Source organism: Chiloscyllium plagiosum, unplaced genomic scaffold (assembly GCF_037043375.1).
Source record: "Chiloscyllium plagiosum isolate Xiang-an unplaced genomic scaffold, Cpla_swu_hap1 HiC_scaffold_42, whole genome shotgun sequence".
In the NCBI taxonomy this organism is placed as follows: Eukaryota; Metazoa; Chordata; class Chondrichthyes; order Orectolobiformes; family Hemiscylliidae; genus Chiloscyllium; species Chiloscyllium plagiosum.
In genome coordinates, this window is record NW_028270180.1 from 34,971,933 (window position 1) to 34,982,837 (window position 10,905).

Genomic DNA, 10,905 nt, shown 5'->3' on the forward strand with positions numbered 1-10,905 from the left:
GTTAACATTTTGAGTCTAGTGACTCTTCGTCAGAACTGTAAGTTGCTGGGAAATGGTGATAGTTGTATGATAATGGAGGGTGGGAGGGAAGAGAAGTGAGATGAATAGATGGAGGTGATTCCCAGAGAGAGAGAAAAGAAAGCACACAAAGGGATTAATGATAGTAGAGGATTGGCTGTGGGGGAAGCAATCCATGCAGAGCAGGACCAGTCCTGAGTAGTGTTCCCAAACAAAGAGACCTTGGAGTGGAGGTTCACTGTTCCTTGAAACTGGAGTCACAGTAGACAGGTTTGGTATGCTTGCCTTTATTGGTCAGTGCATTGAGTATAGGAGTTGAGAGGTCATGTTGCCACTTTTGGAATACTGCATTCAGTTCTGCCCCCCCCCCCCCGCCCCCCCTCTCCTATAGGAAAGGTGTTGTTAAACTTGAAAGGGTTCAGAAAAGATTTATAAGGATGTTGCCAGGATTGGAGGGTTTCAGCTATAGGGAGAAGCTGAATAGGCTGGGGCTTTTATCCATGGCATGTCAGAGGCTGAGGGTTAGTTGGTTGATTTGATTTATTGTCATATATACTAAGTACAGTGAAAAGTTTTGCTTACAAGTAGTACAGGTAGATCATAGTAAGCAAGGACATACCCATCGTAGGGTGAAGTAAACTTGTACAGTGAGACATGACATCATACAGGACAAACACGAATCAGGATCAATATTATCAAGATCAGCATTATTTGAAGTTAGAGAGTCCATTCAGCAGTCTAATAATGGCAGGGAAGAAGCTATTCTTGAACCGGTTGGAGTGTGTGTTCACGCTTCTGTATCTTCTGCCTGACAGAAGAAGTGGTAGGAGAGCATTACCAGGGTGGGATGGGGTTTTGATGATGATAGCAATCTTTCCGAGGCAGCAAGAGGTGTAAATGGAGCCCATGGATAGTGCTGAAAAAAATAAATGCTGGAGATCGCAGCGGACTAGAAGCATTTGTTTTCAGTACAGATTCCAGCATCTGCAGTAATTCACTCAAAGGATGAAAGATTGGCTTCAGTGATAGTCTAGGTTGTGCACACAACCTTCTGTAGCTTCTTACAGTCCTGGGCAGAGCAGGTCCATTATGCACCCAGATGGTATGCTTTCTGTGGTGCATCTGTAAAAATTGGTGAACGTACTTATGGGCAAACCGAATTTTGTAAAAGACCTGAGGAAGAAGTGGCATTGCTCGGCCTTCTTGACTATCACATCTACATGGGAAGTCCAGGGCAAGTTTCAGAGTGACCTTTATAGGATTTTATAAAATCATTAGGGGTGAATAGTCAAGGTCTTTTCCCTAGGTTACAGAATTCCAAAATGTTTAAGGTAAGTAGGAAAAAATTTAAAAGGTATTTAACGAGCAACATCTTCACACAGAGGGTGGTGCATATATGGAATGAGCTCCCAGAGGAGGTGGTGGAGCTGGTATACTTACAATATTTAAAAAGCATCTGGATGGGTATATGAATAGGAAGAGTATAGAGAGATATCGGCCAAATGCTGGCAAATGGGACCAGGTCAGTTTAGGATATCTGATTAGTATGGGCAAGTTGGACTGAAGAGTCTGTTTTGTACATCTCTGACTTTATATATGGATGAGGAATGGACATAGAGGGAGGTGTTCATGTTCTGAAATTGTTAAACTCATTGTCAGGGCTGATAAGGTGCCTAGACAGAAGATGAGGTTTTGTTCCTCCAGCTTGTGTTGAGCTTCAGTAGAACACTGTGGCAGACCTGAGACACAAATGTTGGCATAGGAATATGGTGAAGTGTTGAAGTGGGAGACAACTGGAAATTCAGTGTCATTTTTATGGATATCATAGAAGTGTTCCATAAAGTGGAAGCTAGAATTTGTTTTGTCTTCAGTAAAAGTCCTGCACTAACTAGTAGTTCTGCTGAGCTGTTCATCTGTCGTTTTAATAAACTGCAAGTTCAAATTCCTGTATGTTACAGCTAAATTACTGGCTTTCTCTATCTGATGTTGGATAAATGTGATCCTTGTAGTAGCCAGTACAACAGGTTTTAGAGCTGTAGAGATGTATACTAAACATTATTTACATCAGGAAGTGCCTAGAAATGACTGTGAATAGAAATGGTGAGATCCAAAAGAATGGGAAAGCTCTGACCTTTAACATTTTAATGCTTGCTTTCATTTGTGTAACCTGATGACATATTGGCAACCCAATGAACTGCAATTTCGGAACCAAATGTTTTCCACAAGACAAAATTAGTTCATTTGAAAAAAATGCCCGTTGACTAAATTATTTATGAAATTGTCTCTTATTACTACAAACAGTTTAATTTGGAAATCTATTCTAGTAATTCTTGTATTCAGGAAACAATAAGGCCCAACCGACACCCATACCCCATGAAAAAAAAATTAATGAATTAAAAAAAACTTCCATTTGTAATTTCAATTACTTTTCAAACAACATTGTTAAAAGGTCCATTTGAGCTTCTTTCATTTACTGTTTCCCCAATATAACCATTACAGCACAGAAAAGGCCCTCTGATCCATTAAGTCTTCACTGACATAATTACCATGAAAAATGCGCTAATCCCAATTGCCTACACTTGTCCCATGTCCTTAAATGTTATGATATTTGAAATATTCATCCAAGTATGTTTTAAAATTTATAAGGTTTCCAACCTCCACTACTTTCCTGGGAGTGCATTCCAGATTCCCACCGCCACTGAGTGAAACATTTTTTTTCAACTAAATCCACTCTGAATCTCTTGCCGCTTTACCCTAAAACTATGCCCTCTCGTGTTTGACCCCTCAACCAAGGGGAACTGCTGTTCTCTATTCATCCTGTTTATTTCCCTCGTAATCTTATATACCTCAATTATGCACTTCCACCCCAGTTCTCTCTGCTCTAAAGAAAACAATCCAAGCCTATCCAATCTTTCCTTATAGCTCAATTTCTCCATCCCAGACAATATCCTGGTCAACCTTCTGTGTATCTCCTAGGGAGAAACTTTTTCCCTCAGAGAGATCATTAACCAAGGGGCACAGTTTCAAGGTAAGGAGCAGGATATTTAGATGGGATTTGAGGAAAATTTTCTTTTTCTGTAGAGGGTTGTGACTGTTTCAAGCTCCTGCTTACAAGGGTGGTAAGAGGCAGGAACCTCAAGACATTTAAGAGCTACTTAAATTGAAACGCTAAACTGCCGAATTCTGGAAAGTGGGATTAGAATAGATAGATGTTTGAAACTCCTTAGTGTGTCACTGGGTCTGATTCCTAGAATGCCCTTCCTAAAAGTACTGAGAGAACACCTATACCAAAGGGATTGTAGCAGTTTGAGGAGATAGCTCACTATCATCTCCAGGGTGGTTAGGGATGGGCAACAGATGCAGGCTCGGCAAGCAACCCCACATCCCATCAATGATTTTTTTAAAATCTCTAAAATAGGATCAAATTATTTCGTCTTGACATTGAAATTTGACATGGATGATTTCCCTGCCATCAACACCTTAGAGTTTATCACTGTGCAGAAATGTAAGTCAACAAACCTGTTAGTAGATTCAGAGCTGATAAGTGAGTTAGACACCACCACACGCAACATTTCTTTGTGGAGAGAGTTTGAGTTGCTAAGGTTTCTTCCTCACACCCCACACCCAGGGTCATAGCTGCTCATTATTTACATGTACTCAAAAACTTGTTCTTCCAAACCTTAACATAAACATGAGTAAACCTTATCAATGTGATTGGTCAGACATTAACACAATCTTATATATATAAAGGAGGTACAAGAGCACGTCTGAAGCTGAAAGTTCTTTGGTGCCCAACTCATCTCCTGTCTCGCCAATGTCTGTCCACAATCTCCAAGCACAAGTCAAGAATGCAATAGAATACTCTCCACTTGTTCAGCCAGGTACCCTTCAACTTGTTCTTCTAGGTGGCAATGGTCACAAGGGCTGCAGATACACGGGAGCACCATCACCTGCAAAGTTACCTCCGAGTGTCATACCATCCTGACTTGAAACTATGTCGCTATTCCTTCACGGTTGCTAGTTCAAAATCACCTAGTTATCCCTACTGTCCAAAGACTGTGGTGCTTCAAGAAGGGGTTTATCACCACATTCTTCAAGACAACAATGGATGAGCAATAAATGCTAGACTCACCAATGATGCTCACATTCCTTGAAGGATAAAGACAAACTATTCAGCTCTGTTATCCAGAGACCCGGATATCATTCAAATTCCAGATAGTAAGGGCCTTAAGAGTGAAATCTAGCAAACGATGAAAAACTGCAGAAGTGTAGGCTCTTTAGCTTTGAACCAGATTAGAAATCACACAACATCAGATTATAGTCCAGCAGGTTATTTGAAATCACAAGCTTTTGAAGCACTATTCCTTCGTCAGGTGAAATGAAGGGAAGCACACAGGCTTATAGGTAAAAACAATGACTGCAGATGCTGGAAACCAGATTTTGGATTAGTGGTGCTGGAAGAGCACATCAGTTCAGGCAACATCCGAGGAGCAGCAAAATCGACGTTTCGGGCAAAAGCCCTTCATCAGGAATGAAGGGCTTTTGCCCGAAACGTCGATTTTGCTGCTCCTCAGATGCTGCCTGAACTGCTGTGCTCTTCCAGCACCACTAATCCAAAACACAGAATTTATAGGCAGATAGATCAAAAGATAGAACCGGTGGTGTGAGTGGAGTGTTGACAGGCTGAATAACAAATTTCTGCTGGTGATCAAAAGTGTCAGAAGGTGTGAGTAACGTGTCTACAGCTGATTAGCAAATCAAGGGATGACATGTGATCCAATTAATTGAGGTAGAGAGATAATTACAAAAATCTAAAAATAAGATGGTGTTGGAGACAAACCAAATGGTTGGAACAACATAATAGATATGAGTCTCCTACTAAGGATCTGACCAAAGTAGCAAGTAATCCAAAACTGTACAAACTAATAATAATAGTTATTCATTATAATCATAATAAGTTATCAAAATGATAGTGTCAAAACAGAATAGTAAGGAAGATTTTGCAAATACAGAACAGTATGGTGGGGTTACACGTAGCTCGACACGAACTCAAAGTTACGGTTGAGGCCGTCTTCATGGGTATGGAACTTGACTATCAGTTTCTGCTCAGCAGTTCTGCGTTGTTGTATATCTTGAAGACAGCCTTGGAGGGTGCTTGCCTGAAGATCGGAGGCTGAATGTCCTGGACTACTGAAGTGTTCCCCAACTGGGAGGAAACAATCCTGTCTGATTGTTGCACAGTGTCCATTCATCCATTGTCATTGCATCTGCATGTCTAGCCAATATACCATGCCTCGGGCATCCTTGCCTGCAGTATATGAGGTATACAATATTGAGTACCTGCCATGAACGTAGTGGGTGGAGTTCCCACATATGGTAGTATCCATGCCCACTCACACTATTTGTACTATCTTTTGATCTCTTTGCCTATAAATTCTGTGCCTGTGTGATTTTCTTCACTTCACCTGATGAAGCTTGTGATTTCAAATAAACCTTATGGACTATAACCTGGTGTTGTGTGACTTTTGACCTTGTCCATCCTAGTCCAACAATGGCACCTCCACATCATTGAACCAGAGTTAGTGAGGAGTCTTGGGGTCTGTAAGATGTTAGATATTACCAAAAAGTTAAATCTGCATTTAATCCTAATACTGAAGACTTGCCTCTTAGTGTTGAGGGTTGGAATGAACTTCTTAAGTCCTTGAGTCTAGACCAGGATGGCTAACTCATTTCCATTTGGGTGTAAGGGAATTAAGAATGGTTAAACATGCACAGAAAAGGAGAGAACCAAATACACTACCTGGCTTAAATAAAACGTTAAAGATATAACTTTTTAATGGGCTTCACTGTTAATAGTCCTTTAGATGTACTTGGATACTGTTAGCAACTGGAGGTTCTTCGAGGTTTGAGTTGAAGAGTGGACTGAATGGTCTTCCTCAACCAAATTTTACATCCAGTATAGATGGCAGGCAAGTAGAGTTTCTGAGTCCAGGGCTCATCTCTTCAGTCTGCTTTTCTTTTTGTTTCTTTTATTTTCTTTCTTTTTTGTTTTCTCTCTATTTTATTTTTCTCTTGTTAAAGGGCTCAGTTGCAGCGGCAGTATCAGCGGTGGTAAGTCAGCCCAGCACAGACTCATGGCGATGGTTTCAGAGAGTTTGGGTTCCCAGTGGTTCTGCATTGGTGAAGTGGTCCTAGGACTGACTTATGGTTGCTGTGACGGAAGCAGGTTTGGGCCCAGAACTGGATCCTGCAGCAGCTACATCAGCAAGGTGGGCCTGAAACAAACTCATGGTGGCAGCCGAGTCAAGTTTAGGCATCTGCATTGGCAAGGTCCAGCGAGGACTCATAATGGCGAGGGCATCAATGGAGGTGAGATGGTGCCAAAGGGTAGCAACTTTCATTCCAGTGGTGGTAGCACAGCAAAGGGATTCATGCCTAGCCACCAGGCCCTTGGCGGAGGACTTGACAAGAAGGACTCTAAAGTTCAACACTTTATTTCCATATTCTTCTGCCTTTATATTCTATATTTTGGTTTATTTCTGTATTTTAAGATGACGCCAGAGAGTGGAGATGCTATGCAACACTTTTCACTGTATTTTGTACAAAAATACACATGGCAATAAATAAGTCAAATCACTTTTGAGTGGAGCGAAGATACGCAATCTGAAACTTTACTGAAATTAATCCTGTCCCAAAACAGAATCTAGAAGCTTTGCATAAGGTTTGCATAACTGACAATATAGTAATAATCTTGCAGTTCTTTTAGATACAAGTATAATTTAGCTTAAAGCAGTAAAGCCCATAAAAAGTTATGTCTTTTTAACACTTTATTTAAGCCAGGTGGTAGAACTTGATTCTCTCTCTCTTGGTGCATGTTTAATCATTCTTAATTCCCTTACTCCCAAATGGAAATGAGCTAGTCATCCTAGTCTAAATGAAATGGAAATTCAAGATCCCCAATAATTGAATGTTCAAGCTGGAAATTATTAGCAAGCCACATTGTGTTTGTAGACTGTAGCTGGAGACAAATGAAACATCACGAGAGAGTGGACTTGGAACCTGTGGACATGCTATGAGAGAGTGGACTTGGAACCTGTGAACAGTTCCAAATAGCAAAGAGTGTTGTGGAGAGCTGGGGATTTACCTTCAAGAAGGGAAGATTATAAGGTTAGCCACTCAACGATTCTTTCTTACTATGCAGGTACTGATGCTCGAGTGTGAACTGAAGTGGGAGGTCATTAACTTGTATAATTGTACTACGGTCATTCTTATTTTGACTGTTGTTCTGTGCATTCATCAATTTCTGTGAAGGTTGTCAAAATGTATTCAACACTTAAGTCACAAAGCGTTTTGTTTCAGGATTGCTGTATTACATAACTCTCAAATGGGCTGGAAGCCAATGTTATAAGCTGTTCTGTTTCAGTATTTAAGTGTTTGACTGTTTTTTGATAGTTTTGTATCCTGTATAATGTATAGACATTACTGTTGGATGTAATGATCAACTTGGTATTACTACATGATTACCAGGACTTAAGGTACAGCAGCTGGGGTAGTGATGATCTTTTCCTCTTTCTAGTTTCTTCATCTACATCTCTCCTCCTGTGGTGAAAGCAACAACTCTTTGGTGTGTTTTCAATAATTTCAATCACCCCTACTGTCATGTATTCAAGTGCCTATATGTGGGTGTTGACTATCATTTGGCAGGGATCACTGATGAGACATGCAGTTTGCAAACCCTGCCCAGTTTCTTCTATATTCACCCTCCAGTAGAGGCCAGTTAATGGAGCTGCCCCACCCCAAAAGCTATTCCATCCCAACTGATGGTGCTATTGAAAACTGAACAAAAAAATAGAAATTTGGAATAATCTGCCCAGATTGGATAGTGAGGACTGAATTGCCTGATTTTCTTCATAGAATGCTTGAGACAACTGCATTCAGTTTTGATCGTCAAACATCTTTGCACATCTTAAAGTTTATGATGAGCTGCTGAGTGGCAGGCTAGGATGGTTACAGATCATGTCTGTGGGATGTATTACCTGATCTCATTGGAAAACCTCATCACCTTTACATTTGATCTGTTTTGTTTCTGCTCCCTACACCTTCTCCAGTGGTTGTTTTATAGGATATAGTGACTACAGTTGAAATTAGATGAAATCATTGCCACATCTAGGACCCAACCACTAGTTTCACTGTGGGGTGGGGGATCTAGATGACTTTCTACTCAATGGACAGAGAGAAAGCATGATTGAACTTGAGGAAATTTGCTTTTATATGGTCTGGGAATACTTATAACCACAGTCACAGTCGAATGCTATCATATTCATTTTAGTAAAGCATCTCTCTCATCCATGCCCGAATAATGCTGGCATTTTCTTTGGCAAACTACAAGTAGGAGGATTGCATTGCTCAGCCTGGTCACCCCTAGTTGATATGAATTAAACTGGCCACTGAACAAAGATTGCAAACAAATCAAATTACTTTGATTCTAATTTCTTCATTCCAACTCGGAGGATGTTACGGCATGCATAAAAATAAAACATAGGAACACTGCATTATTTGTTGATTTTAATTACACACTGAAATAAGAAAATGTTTACTGGTAACTTTTGTAATTTTATGTGAAGTAGTAATATGTGACTTTTCTGAATACAGCAGTAACTTTTCTTTTCCTCACAGAGTTGGCTCGGGTCATTACACTGCATATGCAACTCATGAAGGGCGTTGGTTCCACTTCAATGACAGTACTGTTACTTTGACTGAGGAAGAAACTGTAATGAAAGCCAAGGCCTATATCTTATTCTATGTGGAACGCCAGACCAAATCGGGATCGGGCACCAAACTTTAATGCATCCCATCTTTTTATATATATTTGCAACATATATACTGATTTGGAGCGCACACAAACAGTTCCACATTTCCATAAGTACTTGATAGCTCAAGACTATTTTCATCTTGCACTTTTAAATCGCTGATGAGAATTTTGTTTATTGCACCATTGCTAGTGTCAATACAGTAATCGAGGACACCTGATCTAATTTTAGCCTATCACAAAACCTCAACAGAATATTTTTGAACCTGTAATGGCTGCTGTTGATCAAGAATTTAGTGGCTCGGTTGACATTGAAATTGAATATTTTGAAATGATCTCTGTACTATACATTATGGGATAGCATTGATTGGCTTCAAGGTGCACTTACATTAGTGTTTCTTCAACTGTTCACACTACATCTTAGTCTGTGATTTCTAATTTGACACAAGGTTCAGAAGTCCTCATTGTTTCAGCAGTCTTTCTGCCTGAAGTGTACCAACTGATAAAACACTTCAGTTTAGAGTAAGTGCACAAGATCAATAAAGTGCTGATGTAAGTGTTTGAAATGATTGTCTGCACAAGAAACTAATTGAGTATCCCTGAACACTGTTGCCCTTCTCTCTGATAAACAGCATATTACTGTCTATATTCAGAACTTGATGCCGAGATGAAGTTCAGTATTATGAGATACATGGAGTGTAACTACACCTTGACTCTGCATTGCTATACCTTCCTGTAACTGCCCATTTAAAATGGAAATAGACCTGTCTGTAATTGTTAGGGTTTTTTTCTGTTGTCATTTTTCTTGTGACCACTTGTAAACACTGGTAACTCAGAACAAAAATATTCGTCCCACATTCACCCATACTACAGAGGTACATTTATGATTTACATTTTAATTTAGGTTTTCAACTCTATTGTTTCTAAAAAAAAAATCTTATTTTCTTGAGATGTCACCAGGCACTTGCATCTTTCAGAAAGCATGAACAGTTAAAAACAAATTATGGTATGAAAAATAAAATGAACTGCTGTGTAAAAATGGCCTTCTCATCTATCCCAATACTTTGCTGGGCAGAGTAGGGTTTGTGCATAGCTATCTGCATCACGTGTTGCCAGTGAGTGACTATGATTGGATGTAGGATGGTAAGTATGGCTTATGATTTGCAACATCACCTGATTAAGAAAGACAAATTAAACATGCTGAGTTACGTTTGGGGAACCAGAGTCTGGGTGCATCTTGGACAAAATCTTTTCTAACCATTACAGTATACAACATGAAATAGTAGATTACAGCTATTGGAAGAGTCTTTTACTTGTATAAAATGGTATGATGTTATTTTCGTACCAGGATATAGTCCTTTTTACTTATCAAAGACACTTCTCTCATAAATTCCATTTATAGTGGCCTGAGTGGTGTTTTAATTACACAATGAGATGAATGATGTATTTGCATGTAGATATACTATATGAGGCAGCAGCAGCAGAAAAGGCAGTTTGAGGTTTCAGGCACGAGACTCATGTCTCTTAAATGTGAAAACGTACACATCCTAAACTTGAATCTGCATATTGAAACTGTACAAACTTATTTAAAATATTACATTGTTTTGGTTGCAAAGTTATGAACTGACACAGTAACATCAATCACCATGGCATTTATTCAGTTTAATCCCCACAAACAAATCTTGATTGTAAATGTACTACTATGGCTGCTTATAATGATGGTATGTATATTAGTAAATGTTCATGTACTGTTTCATTGATAGTAAAGTGCAATGTTAATGATGCAAAACAGTGTTCTGTCTTTAAAAATAAAACATTTTATAAAGGAGTTTCTTTCAGGGAAAGGTAGTGATATAGTGGTAATGTCACTGAACTAATAATCTAGAACTTCAGACTATTGTTCTGGGAATATGGGTTTGAATCCTATCATGGCAGATTTGAACTGAATAAAAATTTTGAATTAAAAGTTAACCTAGTAGTGACCATGTCAATTATCATGAACACCCATCTGGTTCACTGATCTTCTTTGGGAAAGGAAATCAGTCATCCTCACCCAGTCTGGTCTGCACGTGGTTCCA

The 10,905-nt window shown here is 39.4% G+C and overlaps 1 protein-coding gene across 4 annotated transcripts in view; it reads left to right on the forward strand.

Moving 5' to 3' along the window:
- usp3 (ubiquitin specific peptidase 3) overlaps positions 1-10,616 on the forward strand; it is a 212,697-nt gene extending 202,081 nt beyond the window's left edge. For 3 of the 4 annotated variants that reach the window (XM_087982071.1, XM_087982073.1, XM_087982072.1), the window contains one exon: positions 8,695-10,616. In XM_087982071.1, coding sequence (XP_087838197.1) covers positions 8,695-8,863 — 169 coding nt within the window. In that variant the 3' untranslated portion in view covers positions 8,864-10,616. Of the gene's footprint in view, positions 1-7,594; positions 7,643-8,694 lie in introns of all 4 variants that reach the window. The other variant, XM_087982074.1, reaches the window with a different exon arrangement.
- Positions 10,617-10,905: the final 289 nt, after the last annotated feature.